Genomic DNA, 15,335 nt, shown 5'->3' with positions numbered 1-15,335 from the left:
CAAAGCTTCACCATGGGCCTTACAGTTGGTAAGTCCATGTCGTAACTTGAAAGCAAAGAGCCAACCCTCGGATGCCTTGAAGTCTGGGGTGTCATGTAACCTTATGAACATCTTAGCAGCAGCCTTCAGCTCCGTACCACGCACCATCACACCAGCAGCACGTTGTTGACAATACCAAATCAGCGTGGAGTGGTCGACTTCTGCAAACCGGAGAGGGTACATAACCTTCCTCTGCACGTTGCGTTTGGTCTTCGATGCAAAGTCAGCCATGTACTGGGTGGGTTTGTCCCAGGATTTCTTGATATCAAACAAGGTAGAGCGGGCCAGGTTGAATTCTCGCAGGATGCAGGACGACCATCCCACATCCACCTTCTCCAGTATCTCCCTCGTCTTCTCCAGAGTCAAAACCACTCGTTTCCTCTTGTTGGGCGGCGGGGCCATCGTCACACACACGAGTAAGAGGCAGCAGAGGAACAGCAGGGCCTGCAGCAGGTAAGGCACCACCACAAAGGCGTGCATGTGGGCAGCCATAGCGACGAGCGTGCAGTCACAACAGTATGTAGGCGGGAAGAGGGAAGGATGCAGGGGCGCTCTACCGGACATTAGGGGAACTACGTGCCAAACACAGCTGCTCTTCACCGCGCAGCAAATTCAAAATAGGGTTGAAAATATATATATATTTTTTTTTCTTTCATTTTTTTACGTTTTTGGGCCATTTTTGTGTCCGAGGACCCGAGCCCAAAATGTCCGGGACTTGGGGTGTCTGGGAATTGGGCGTCTGGGTCTTACAGGGATTAGTGTATATCTATGAGTCATCCAGTCATTTATTGCCCCATCAGGAGCATAAGGACCTGGGCTAGGCTATTTATTACCACCATTTAAGGTGACCAGTTGCAACTTGGCCATCAGCTGAGCTGTAGAGAGATAGGGATCTTTGTCAGCTTAAGACGTATTTATAGCCATTTCGCCTTAACTTGGACCAAACTTTTGTCCTTTCATGGGTTATTTCATATAGCTCAGAGTCTGAAAAATACAGTACGGTAGCTGTACATCCTCTTCATAGCACATCCTCATGACTAACTTCATAGTTTAGTGTTAGTCTGTTCCTACAACTCGGCATTCAAGACGGAGAGGCTGCAATTTTTGGCCAAGTTGGAGTAAAAAGAGGGTAGTTTCCTGTTTTAGTGTTAATCTGTTTCTACTATTAAGCATTCGAGATGGATAGATGGTAATTTTATGTCAAGGTAGAGTAAAATGAGTATAGTCAAAATGATCCTTGAGTCTAAATATATTTGACCATGGACCTAGGTGAGAAGCATAAGGACTGTTTGTCAGATTATGACATCACATAGTCTACCCTTCAGCTCATCTAATCTTTGGTGTGAGTAAAATCAATTGAAGCACATGTTGTACGCACTTGTACATTTTATTAGTTAAATCAGAAACATTACTGATATGCATATAAAATGGAAGAATGCAGTTAATCAACATGTGTGTCATCCGTGGTGATAACAAAGCATAGTAGATATGACCAATTGTTATATGCCCCCCAGCTTAATATATGGTGTGTGTGTGTGTGTGTGTGTGTGTGTGTGTGTGTGTGTGTGTGTGTGTGTGTGTAATTCACCGGGTCGGTCAGGATCACTTGATGGTCGTGATCGTCAGCTTTTACCCTCCCGGAAGAGAGCTGAGAGCTCATATAGTCCAATCTAAGGGCAAGGCTGTGACCTTCACACATGCACACACCCATCCCCTTGCTCAAGGGGGACAGTAACCACCCACTTCGTCAGTGAAACTTTTCGCAACCTGAGCGAGGCGCGAACTCCCGTCCACCAGTTGGCAAGCAAGAACGTTACCACTGCACCAGCGAGCGGTGTGTGTGTGTGTGTGTGTGTGTGTGTGTGTGTGTGTGTGTTGGGGTGACTGTGTGTGTGTGTGTGTGTGTGTGTGTGTGTGTGTGTGTGTGTGTGTGTGTGTGTGGGGTGACTGTGTGTGTTGGGGGGAGTGACTGTGTGGGGGTGGGGGTGGGGGTGACTGTGTGTGGGGGTGGGGGTGTGTATTGGGGGGCTGCACTAGGTCCCAGAGCCAGACTAGAGAGGGTTTGGGGATAAATTACTGACCTATTCTACCTCAAGCACAAAGCAGACAATGGAAAATTTCTAGAATCTTACCTAGGTAAAAATTTTAGCTATAAAAAGTAACAGTTGTCTCCCTATTCACTTTATTTCAGCCAATGACATTTTTGTTTAACATTTTCCCTATTCAGTTAGTTTCATTAATTTGTTTTTCTAGTGCAAGTTACCTGAATGAGCAGTGGTATGCTTAATAATAACAACAATAATAATAATAATAATAATAATAATAATAATAATACATCTGAATGCTGGGTGGCTTTGTTCTACTAGTGTCCAACATCAAACCAAAACAAATCAGTTGTTTCTTGCAAGTGTGGTCTTTAAAAAAATTTTAATATAAATAATTTATTTTAAAAAATATATTAAATAACCTGTGCTTGTGCAGTCTCTCCAGTCTGTGCAAGTGGATTTTGAATACAGTTGCTCTCCTGCTTACAAAGTGTTTGTGTTACTTTTTTTTTTTTTCCCCTCTTGCATTTGCAGAGTTTTAAAATCCTTCATTATTTTCTGTTATCTACTCATCAACATTACTAGAAAACTGTATAAAGTATGTATAGTACTGTATTAAGACTTCAGGGCAATGGTACTAATGATCAGATTTACTTGTTGGAGGACAGAATGACGAGGAGGGGATTTATTTGTGCCCACCCCATTTTGGATTAAGGTGTTTGGCTATAGATACATGGGTAGGATTAGTACAACAACAATATTTCAGACTTTACCAGTATTCATAATGTTCGGGAATTTCGTCTCGGTAAATTATAAAGTTACAGACCAGCTCTTGGAACCAGGTAAGTTCGTAAACAGGGAAGCAGCTGTAAACAGGTGTGATGAGAGACTGCTCGTACAATTGCAGACAACTGAATCTACCACATTCTCACTATTGGGCTGCTAGTATTTATATCCTACTATCAATTTCTGGGCATAAATACTAATACATTTATATACATATATCAACCAGTTAGAAGCACCAGTGAATATGAGATGACAGCCAACCAAACACTGAGTATGTAATGTTTTCAGTTGTCCAGAGCATAAGGAATTTCCGTTGGTTGTGTCATCATTACACTTGTATTTCATAATTTAACTAACTTCCCTAGTATACACAATGCAAACACCCGGAATATAATAACCTCTCATCCAGTGCACTGCATCGTTCCTTGCATACACAACAAATGCACCTCCACATAAATAATAACCCGACAGGAGAAGCAAAATAAATTTCTTCGGGAGTCTCCTACCTTACAAGTAAACAGCCAACCTGCATATTGTCATCATATCTCTATAACTTTCGGCTGTGTAATGAAAACAGAGTGAGCGAAGGTACACGCAAGCTCCTTAATATTTTATGGTCATTTATGCAACATTCGTAATTGTTGGATGTTATCAACCTGCATCCCACGTTACACAGTATATAGTCAGGAGCAAGGCAGAAGGGCTAGGCATGCTTCATCATCATCATGCTTCAGAAGTCATCACCAGAAGTTGGGGGGGGAGATTCAGATGTACAGTAGGTGGAAAGGTTTACAAGCGAGGGTGGTGTGAACTGAAGAGGGGACAGCATGATGATGGAGAACAGGGTGACACCGATGCACTTTCTTCATGCCCACCTCCTCAGGCATTAAGGTGTGTGACTATTAAGATAAGACAGACCTGGGAGCTTGTCTGTACAGTCGCACTCTCAGTCTAACAACACAGCCTTTGAGCTAAACCTTAAATCTAGCGGGGCTCCGACGGCTCCCACTCCACCCACCAAGCACGAGTAAGGCTTCAGCGGCGGAACACAGACAACAGACACACTCTGGCATCTCACACACAGCCATCACTACGGCTTGTCTTATCAGTCAAGGTGGCTCCCTAGCACCTCTTCCTTACCAGTTCACTTCTTCATAAAGTGCATAATATTCTCTCATAAGTTACTTTTCTGGAATCTACTAACTCGTGATCAAGCCAACTCATTTATCTATTCCAACTAGTGCCAGCTAATTTTATTCAGCAAAGTCAAAGAAGAGATACAGGGGAAACAGAACACTAAGGCAAAATAAAAGAGGTAAATCACTAAAGACAAGATGCTACAGTAGACACTCTCCTAAGTGGGTGAAAACTTGACCTTAAGCCAGCAAAATGTTTTCACGCTGCGTTGTATATCTGGTTAATTTTGGAGATTTTGTAGCTGCTTTTCCTCACCGACTTATATTGCATTCCCAAGCTTAATACATTAAATCCTTTTGTAAGTGATGCAAACCATGTCTACAGTGGCTGCAAAAGAAATTTTGACATCAGACTTGTAAGGGGGAATCTGTACATGGGAATGTTTCCACTTGCACCACATGCATACCCTTGGTTCGGTCTAGACTGATCATATGTCAGGCAGTCTTGTACCCCCTCTCATCCCAAGCAAGCAAGTAGTCTAGCCCAGTGACATGCTGGTGATCAGAGGGGGATGATGATTTGTGCTTTATTTGACCCATGGTTATCTCCCTCCTCCCATTCACTTATTGCCACCACCCTATTTTCACAACCAGCAGTCAGAATGGGTCTTAAGAAGCTGACAGGAAAGCGTAAGGCCCATGCTTTGATGCAACTGAAGTACGTTTAGTCTTATTTAAGTAGCCCATGACACTGGTGTGTGAAGCTGGCTGTTTATGAGCTGAAGAAGGTGGCAGCTTCCCTCCCACCAGGCATGATACCTGGGACAAAAAAAGGGCTCTAGAATCAAGAGAAAGATTTCCTCAAAGACTGACAAGCTCATGAAGCTCAAAGAACTCTTCAATTCAATTGTCAATCCATAAGGAAGTTTTGTCTTGCCTCCAGAGTCCTAACTCTCGGGTACCGTGCCTGATGGGAGGGATGCCGCTGTCTTCAGTTCATTAATAGCCAGCCTTACACGGGTGTCACAGGATACATAGATAACATTGTTAACCTGCTCAAACATCAAAGCATGGGCCTTCTCCTCTCCCCTCAGCTTCTTACAAGCGATTCTGATGGTTAGTGGTAATGATAGGGCAGTGACAAACAGTACAAGCAAGGGCTAGATATCCAAGGGTTGAGCAAAACACATAACATCCTTCCCCACAACCACTAGCATGCCATGCAGCTCTACTGATGTACAGTATTTGCTTGCCTGGGTCAAGAGGGGGTACATAACTGTGTGATATATGATCAGAGACTGACTACAGGTATGGCTGTTGTGCAAGTGGAAACAACTGCAAGTACAGATCCCCTTTGTTAGTCTGTTGTGAAAATTTCTTTGTGGCCACCGTATATTAACCCACTGAGCTTGGGGATGTCTTTTTTAAGTTTATTCTTGCTGTCTCCTAAGAACTACATTTATTTCAGGATAGGCTCGTCCAAGATGGGTCAGATACAGTATTAATAAACCCCTTCAATATGAGAGGCCTTTCCTTAGACACACAAAATCACTTGGCAGGTGCAAGAGCATACTTAAAACAGCTCGAGAGTGCTAAACAGATATATGTAAAAAATGCAGGTGATATGGAAAGTAAATCACTAAGGAAGAGGTACCTTGAAGTCTCCTATTTCAAACAGATGACAACCCTCTTCACACTGTGGTTTCTACACTTGTCATTTCTATCTAGGTCTAGCTCGGGGGAATAATCCCTTACACTTGGCATCTGTCCCTCTATCATGACTTTATAGTTTCTACAAAGTTTGAGAAAATCAAGTACAGCACATACAGTGTTGTGTATTTACTAAAGTTTTCCTTTTGAAGGATATTCTGTAAGTATGCAAGAAATTTGTTTCCATTAAAAATAGGTAACCAGGTAGCAGTAGTAACTTGATAAATCGTGACCTTGGGTAAGCATCCTCTAATCACACTGATTCACAAATTAACTCCTTGAATCTGATGTTGTATTCTTTGTTTCAGTCTTACTACCTCTAGACTATTTTATTCAGCTTTGGAACAAATTTTGAAAGTGGAGGAGTTAGAAACAGTCTTTACTAACCCCTTCACTACCACAGGTCTGATCTTAGCTGGGTAGAGTAGTTTGGTGGTAGCAATAATAATGCGCAGTTATTCCTCAATTAACACTTGTACATGTGTTCCTTACAACCGCCACTTTAAGTGCAAATTGCTTGAAGTGAGGGTTGTTTCAATTAAGAGAGCTCCTCAATTTTTTTAAAATCATATTAAATGTTGTAAGTAGCAATCAAATATATTTTAATTCTGGGACAGTGAGTCTGTGCTGTGAAAAATAACGTCAGAATACATTAGCAAGTTAAAGAAATATGTGATATATTGAAATAAATGCCAATGCAAGTTATAACAACCCTACTCCTACAGTGCACATCCTTACTACATAATAATGAGTAATGGTGTGTTAGGAGACAAATGTTCTTTTAGTGATTAGCAGCTTTATAATAAAAACCATTAAGTGAAAGTGTGTTAAGCGAGGACTTGCTATATAAAATACAACACTAGACTGAAAGGGTTAATTCCCACTTGTAACTAGGATCTCTTTGCAAGAAGGATAATTAGTGACAAAAATAAATAAATGATTCTTGGTCTTCCTGCAAAGTCAAATCTTAGTTATCCGAGAAAAAAAAAATATTTTGTGAATCATGGCCAAAACTATTAATAAATCATTACAGTACAAAAATTTCATTAACATCTCACACATATAATCAGTAAAGAATTATTATCCTATTATACAATGATTTTTTTCCCCTAAGCAAACATCCATTCCTTCAAGGCAGCAGCAGTAGAAACCGAGGAACCGGCACACACACACACACACAGACCCCAGCCAACAGTAATGCAACTCCACAATTTTTGTTATGGACAGTGTACTCCAGGGAAGCAAACTTATCCTTCTTATTAACTGGCAGGGTAATTTTCTTCATATTAAAAAATAAATGAATAAATAAGTGATCCATACCTTGCAGTTTGTTTATACTGTACTGTATTTAATCGTAAATTTTACACTGACCTTCCATGAGTCTCGGATAGTGGTTGAGAGGATGCAGCTCTATGGACAAGGTGGCCTGCACTGGGCCAAACATATTCTACTTTCACCATGCACCAGTACATTTGGTGCTGAAGAGCAATGCCTTCACACAGGGGCACTGAATATAACCAGGTGGCTCTGTTAAGTTCCACAACTGTCTCTCAATTCCCTCCCAAAAGAAGGATGATGGACTACAGGAAAAGGGGCAACTTCTGCCTGCAGCCCAAAAGGTTCATGTTAAGATCAGCCTTGGGCCACCTCATCAACTTCTCAAGACTCAAAAAGGGACTTGCTTTCCTTTCCGTAATCACAACTTCCTCAGTATCCTAATCCAGCTAACAAATAATGAAAGTATGTTGTATACTGGTAAAGAAAATGACAACTGTAACAAAAACAGTGGAAGTGGCTGTGTGGTCTGGGGTCTCCAGTCACACTCCTCCCATGGATGGGGGACTTGTGGCAGCCTAACCAGATTTCTCAGTGCACGTGGTAACCAGCGACATCCCTTTAACCACTGTCTTGAACTGCTCTGGGATCGGCAACTCTGCAAACTCACCATCAGGCTTGGGCACCAGGATGTTCATCTCTGTGGATTTGGCAGTGATGATCTCAGCACTGAGGGACTCCTTGCTGAGATACACCTGGCAGCCATCAGTCTTCTCGATGGAGATGATTGGCATAACTCCCATCACCTGCAATGATAGAGCAGAGTTAGCATGGTCATTTAATACAAAAACCAGAACTGTACGGGGATAGTTGAAAGGGTAGGTGGATAGTTAAGCTGATGACTAAATAGATGGAAGAATGAATGGATGGCCTGTCTAACAGACTGATGAATGAACAGGTACACAGGTGGATAGAAAGAACAGATCGATGTACAGTATGGATGGTACTGAGTGGACCGTATTTTTCCTGCCTATAAATGAGATGAGGTAGGACCCAGCAACAAGGAAAGGGAGTACAAAACTGAGAAAACTCTCACAACATGCTCAAAGAAATGGTCCAAACATTCATACTATTAAAATCCTGACTCCATTTCAGAAGTTGGACCTGTAATGAAGCACCAACAGCAAGTCTCCTATCACTCTCCTTGAGGTTAAGGGGCCTGAGCCTTGTCTACCATCATCAACATCATTTAAGGTCTTCGACCTTAAATGATGTTGACCAGCATTTTGGGCCTTTCAAAGCTAAAGAAACACTTATATCTTTTACTTAAATCAGAAAAAATGTTTAACCTTACCAGCCTGGAGACATGTTTTTCATTTTATTCTTGCCATGTCATTATGATTTCATTCATCTAACGACAAACTTTAACCCCTACGCGCCGGCTGACGTGTATAGCTGTCATGATTCAAGGCACAGAGCACCACTGGCTGACGAGATTTGCCGCAAGCATCTTCCCGCCAATCTTTGGGCATGAGACCACTATGACACGCATAGGGTTGGAGTTACCATGTAGAAAGTGACTTCTCTCGCTCTCAGACGCCTGAAAAGGCTCTCCAACTCCTGCAGGAGGAGGGCAGGGCCTTTGACAGAGATGAGTTCACTGAGGAGGAGGACGTAGATGACTGGGCAGGTGAGCATGAAGTTAGGGGTCATCTGTGACATAAATGTCAACGAGCCGTCTCACTGTCACGCTCACCACCTGCTCGTTGTCATCTCACCCTCGAACATCCACCTTCACCTCAGCCGAGTACTTCAAGGGCAGAATCACCACAACTGGGCCCTTCAGGATGTTACTCAGCAGCAAGTGTTTTCCCAGGGAATGCAAGCATCAGGTAAGTCATCACCCCCTTACTCCTCCACCTCCCACACCTCTCCCTCTCCTTTGCCCTCACCCCGTCCCTGGACGTGCGAGCATGCAGAGGAAACGTGCTGCACGTGGCAAACAGCCCGCTATATCAGGTGTGAGTAGAGTGGATACCTTTGTCTGGGAGGATGGAGCAGGATTTGAGCCCTCTGTGCCGGTGTTTGATGAGGAAGGAGCAGGTGTTCATGAGGATGAGCTTCCCCCAAGGCCCTGGACTATTAGCAGTATTTTCAGAGCAATATTCACAACTGCAATTATGCAACACCTGGTGGAAAAAGTAAATTTCCACCAGGCTGTGTAGCGGTGGGTGGATGTGGCTGCCAGCGAAATCACACACATGAGGGATTGGCAACCTGTGGAGGTGGGGGGGTTGTTTGTGTGGATAGCCCTTACCATGTTGATGGCACACGTAAAAAAAACATGTGCTCCAGGACTATTGGTAGGTAGATGAACTCATGGGCACACTTGTCTTAGGTAAGTATATGGCCTGTGATAGGTACCTGGCCATCCTAAGGTTCCTCCATTTCAATAATAATTATAGGCCTGCACCAAACGACAGGTTGTGGAAAATTAGACCCATTCTAACAATGCTCAAGGAGTCATTTTCCAGGCTTTTTCATCCGTTTCAGAAAGTGGTAATTGACATGTTGTTGGTGTTATTCAGGGGCAGGCTGGCACTTATTCATTGTGTGCCATCAAAGCATTATCGCTTCGGGCTGAAATTCTTTGTCCTTGCGACTGCAAAACTGGATGTGCTCGATGTGATAGTTTATTCAGCAATGAATGTTGATATAACTTGTGACGATCTTCACAGTTTCTCGGCATCAGTTGTGAAAGTGCTGATGGAGAGGTATTTCAACTGGCACCACATTCTGTACACTGATAATTAATACAATGCCCCAGCGTTGACCAAGTATTTGCTTAAAAACGGTACTGGGTCCCGTGGAACTGTTCGGGCAAACAGAAAGAATTTCCCTGTATTCCCAGCAAATCTAAGAAAGGAGCCCTTCTTACCAAGAAATGTGGCAACATGTTAGCCCTTCTCTGGCATGACAAGAGACGGGTTAACATGTCAACAGTACATAAGGGTGTGTTTAAGGAAACGGGAAAAACAGACTACAGGACTAGGGGACCCGTGTTGAAGTCAGATGCTGTCAACAACTATATTATCAACATGCGGCTTGTTGATACATCAGACATGCTAACTGATGAGGTTGATCGCCTACATAAGTCCTGCAGGTGGTACATGAAGGCATTTTTACACCTTCTTGATATTGCCATCCTGAACAGTTAAGGCGTTTTTACACCTTCTTGATATCGCCGTCCTGAACAGTTTCATACTGTTCAAGGAGCTCGTCAGGAAACCTATCTCTCTATGAGAGTTTGAGAGACAGCTTGCATGCAAACTCCTTGAAGAGTATTCAATTGCACAGGTGCCAGGTGCTAAGCAGGGGACTGCCTACAGCGGACAGGCTAAGCTGTGCCGAGTATTTCTGGTGGAACAGGCTGGGAGAGACTGGCCGTCCCACAGTAGGTCGTCAGGCATACGGGCGGTGCCACGTCTGTAACACGACCAAACGCCATCCCCCAGCACGAAAAGAGACTGCCTACCAATGTGCAGAGTGCAAGGTCCCCCTATGCCCTAAATGTTTTTGCGAGTATCACTCCAAGTGTGATTGCTGAGCAGGCATGTGGGAAAGTGTAAACAGTATACAGGTATGCACAAGTGTGTGTTTTTTTATAAGTGAAAGGTTAGATATTATAAGTGATTTCTAGTAAGTGCTATGATATAAGTATTTTATAATAAGTTCTACAAGTGCAATGCAATAAGGGTTATTGTTTATTGGTTACTGGTGATAAAATTATTGGAAATACCTTGAGTTAGCCTACCTGTTACATGAAAGAAAACCACTTGCGAGCAGGCCAGAAAGAAAATTACCTCGTTGGCTATGACTAAATTTATTCCCCCGATACTCAGGAAAATAGTGCTGAATATGTAAGCATAAGCATATTTGTGATGTGAAGTACAAATAATGTAAGTTACGTATAACATTTGTAAGATTTTCACGATGTCCCTGATTAGTACAAATCACTCTGAATTATAGTAAAAGTAATTACAGTGATCCCTCAATTATCCGGAAGTGTTCAGTATCTGGACACTGGGCCTTGGTTCTATTAAACCAATATCCGAATTTACTTGCTATTTTCCACATGTAAAGTGCCTGAGAACTTCGGCTGGTCAGCCGACATGTTCAAACATTAGGTATCGTGGCCGCTGGGCTCGAGCCTTGAGCATGAAGAAGTCCATAATCCACAACCAAAGCTAAAATGTCTGTCCAATCCTGTACTGAATGGTCAAAGTCGCGCGCTCGTGCAATCACTCGCAATGAACCTCCAGCACCTGAGCAATACGGCCGTAACCCACAAGTGGTGTCAAAACATCTGTACGCATCCCCCACCCACTGTCTAGCATCGCACAGCCACCAGGCTAGCTCCTTCCTCACTGCCACCGCGTGTGTAACACAGACCACAAGTCACGAGTACATGTTCACTGACAATGCCTAACCGCCACCACCATCGACCACGGACTACAAGCCACGAGTACATGTTCGGTGACAGCGCCCGTCCGCCTCTCTACCAAAGGTCAAAAATCGCGTGGCCACCAGGAGGTACTCGCACCTCACACAGAGAGAGAGAGAGGGAGAGAGAGAGAGAGACCTTCCGACGCTAAGTACAATATCATTACAGTACAGTAATATCTGTACCAATGCATATGATAGTACAGGGAGTCCCTGATACACAAAAGGTTGGGTACCTTTAAAATCATTCGTATATCGATTTTTCATATACTGAAGCATTTTTCCCCATAAGAAACTTAAGGAAATGAGAAGATGCGTTCCAGGAGTCCCCCTAAAACTGTTAACTAACTACTCTGTACTGTACTAGGCTGGTTGTAAGCTCTTAAATCTACAGCAGAAATGTTAAAAAAGGCTAAATGATCTTTAAGCAGTTGTTTATTTATCAAATTATTGAGTAAAAAATAGAAAACAGTACTGTACAGTATATACAGGTGAGGCCCAATCTCACTCACACCCAGGCCTTCCTCGTGCTTCCTGATAATTTCGAGCTTGTGCTCCAGCATCAGGGTTCGGTGCTGCTTCTTTTTGCGAGGTTCCACAGATAATGATGATGAAGGTGAAGGACGCTTAGGTGGCATGATGCAAGATGCGAAAGATTCTCGGAGTACAGAAGGAATGCACTACACAGCAGAGGAGCAGGAACAGATTGGGACAAAGCGGACGTAGTTACTTGCCTCTCCATACATGGTAGTTGTGCTGCGGTCAGTCGTGTGCCATATTTGAATCATCTTCTCATAGCGCTTTTCAAACCATCGAAGCATATGCCTTTTGTATTGGGGAATTTTGTCCTATATTTTTCACTTTCATACCTTCGAATTTTCGTATATCAGGGACTCCCTGTACTACAGTAGTGTACTGTACACAGTACAGTACTGTACTGTAGGTGTGTATGTACAGTACAGTTCCATTTGGTATGGGTATTGTTTCAATGCCACAGTCACCCACATTTGCCAAGCAGCCGTATTGGGATAGGTTAAGTTTGGTAAGGTAAAATACAGTTATTCTATGTAATTTTGCCTGGGAAACATATTGAGCAGATTTTCGAGAAAATCCTATGGTTATTTTCGAAAGGATTCCTGACTAAGGGGTGTGGGTGGCCACCATGCATGTAACTCAGACCACAACCCACAAGTACATGTTCAGTCACAGTGCCCATCCGCCTCTCTATCAAAGGTCAAAAATCGCGTGGCCACTGGGAGACACACACACACACACCACACACACAAAAAAAGATTCCATGACAGAGTATCAGCCCAGTAATTTCTGTACCAATGCATATGATAGTACATTACTACAGTACTGTACTATACACAGTACTCTACTGCACTGTACTGTACAATACACTTCCATTTTGTATGGGTACTTGTTTCAGTACTACAGTCAGCCACCTTAGCCAAGCAGCCCTATTAGGAAAAGTTAGGTTTGGTAAGGTTCCTACGTAATTTTGCCTGGGAAATACACTGAGCATATCGTCGAGAAAATTCTAAGGTTATTTTTGAACGGCGGAGGCGAGCCTTGTTCCTGGCAGAGGGTTACCGGTGGCCACCGCACGTGTAACACAGACCACAACCCACGAGTAAATATACAGTAAAACCGCCCATCTGGCCCTACACTGAATGGTGGGAGTCCCCAGGCCTCCAGAATTAGTGCAGAAACCCCCCATCACACGCGCCAGACCACTTCCTTACCGAAGTTAGAGTCGCCTGGCAGGCCACGTAAGTCATACACTGCCTGTTCCTCTGTGCTTGAAAGCAACCGTTGGGTGCGATATGGCTGTACTGTCCAGCCTGCCAGTGAACAGAAGCCCGCACCTTAGTTCCTACCTTTCTGCCCCTTGTGAGTGGTTCTGCATGCAACAATGGCTGTGACTGCAGTTGCTTTTGTGGTGACTCCTTACCATCTTCAAGTTGTGGCCCTGCTCTGCTGCATTCTTGTGTGTGTGGTGATGGCACCACCTTCACCTGAGAGGCAGAAGAGTTAGGTTCTGAGTCTGGAGAAGCAACGCGAGATACTGGGCAAGATTGACGCAGGTTGGACCATGGGATGCATTCTTCACGAATATGATCTAGCCCGTTCAACTTTGTTCGAAATGAAGTCACGCGACAAGCTTACGCAGTACGGACAGGACTTTGGCAAAAGCACACGACGTGGCGATAGGAAGGTAATGGCCCAGGCCCGGCACGCCATTATTGACTGGTCGACTTTGATGTGGTTACGTCTGCAACGTGGTGCCGGTGTGCTAGTGGGTGGGACCAAGGTGAAGGCTGCTACTGAGAAGTTTGCACGCCTGCACAACGTCCAGGACTTCAAGGCATCAGAGGGCTGGCTCTTCAGGTTCAAGCAATGCCATGGACTTACGGACCGTAAGGCACACGGCGAAGCCTTGGACACGGCAGCGGAAAAAGTAGACCCATTTCTCCAGAAAGTGCAGCACCTGATCAAGGACAAGGACCTTGCCCTTGGTCAAGTCTATAATGCTGACGAAACTGGTTTGTTCTCCAGCTCCTTGCCCACCCACACCCTGGCTGGGGAAAGGGAGAAGTCTGTGCCTGGTCAGAAGTTGTCCAAACAACGTGTATCTGTTTTGTGCAGTGCCAATGCTGACAGGAAGCACCACCTCAAACCCATTGTTGTTGGACGTGCAAAACAACCACGTTGTCTCCGTGGGTTTATGGACAGCCTGCCTGTTGTATGGTACCATTCTGTGAAGGCCTGGTTTATGGCTAAGATCTTCAGAGATTGGTTCCACAGACATTCCGTTAAGGAAGTTATCCATTATCAAACGCAGGTCCTTGGAATCGCTCGCGACCATGTAAAGGCACTCCTCCGCATCCATCTGAGAAGGATTTGATTGCTTTTGATGGGCAGATTAGGTGCATGTTTCTGCCACCTAATACGACTGCTCTGATTCAACCAATGGACCAGGGTGTGATTGTGGCTGCAAAGAGACTGTACCAGCAGAGGTTCCTCAATTACGTGATGGTGGTGCTGAAGGAAGAGGACCTGGTGGAGGACACACATGGGGAGCAGACCTTGCAGAATCTTCGGCGTTACGACCTGTAGTCTGCCGTGTTCAACTGGGCGAACGCGTGGAAGGAAGTCTCCGTCAAAACCCTCAAGAGCGGTTGGTCTCATCTCGTGCAGGGAATCGAAGCCGAACACAACTTCGAGAGCTTTGACGTGGATGATTTTCACAGTTGCCTTAGACAGGCGGGAGAGGAGGTGAACATCATTGACGTGCAGGATTGGTTGGACGATGACAGAGGTGATCCTGGCTACCAGACCATGTCTGATGAAGAGATCACGCTTGGACCCAGCCCGCCTAAGCATGTAAAACCAGTCGTTTCAACATATCCTACTCATCAATCGGGAGCACCTGGAGACCTCGGGATACCTTCGTTGGAAAAAGGAAGAGTTGTTGAGTCTTATGTAGCTTTATTTTTTTCTTTAGCTATTACAGTCTGGCAGATATTAGAGTCTGAAGTAAGGGTACTTTTCCCAAAATCTCGGAAATTCCCCATAAGGAGGAGTGGGCGATGGCGTGAAACCCTCGGCAGATAAGGTTTAAGAACTGGACAGGTTAAATACAGTCTTAACCCATGGATTGGGAGCCACAGCTCAGGCTAGGAAGTGCCGCATTGTGAGCCACAGCTCAGGCTGGGAAGTGCCGCGTTGCAAGCCACAGCTCAGGCTGTGCTAACCTTCCAGTGGCCGTGCATCACTGCTCACTACTCCACCCCTAAGCAAAAACGGAGAGAGAAAAGAGTTCTCCTGGATGTTT

General features: G+C 44.3%; 1 protein-coding gene across 5 annotated transcripts in view; it reads right to left on the bottom strand.

Moving 5' to 3' along the window:
• Positions 1-1,399: 1,399 nt before the first annotated feature.
• The window catches only part of capt (adenylyl cyclase-associated protein 1), a 37,979-nt gene continuing 24,043 nt past the window's right edge, over positions 1,400-15,335 (bottom strand). For all 5 annotated transcript variants that reach the window (XM_080270176.1, XM_080270177.1, XM_080270179.1 and 2 more), the window contains one exon: positions 1,400-7,797. In XM_080270176.1, coding sequence (XP_080126302.1) covers positions 7,570-7,797 — 228 coding nt within the window. In that variant the 3' untranslated portion in view covers positions 1,400-7,569. The remainder of the gene's footprint in view (positions 7,798-15,335) is intronic.

This window comes from Coenobita brevimanus, chromosome 39 (genome assembly GCF_032717465.1).
Source record: "Coenobita brevimanus isolate Jiangsu-jjx chromosome 39, ASM3271746v2, whole genome shotgun sequence".
In the NCBI taxonomy this organism is placed as follows: Eukaryota; Metazoa; Arthropoda; class Malacostraca; order Decapoda; family Coenobitidae; genus Coenobita; species Coenobita brevimanus.
The sequence above is the reverse complement of the archived record's forward strand: the minus strand, read 5'-3'. Positions and strand labels throughout refer to the sequence as shown.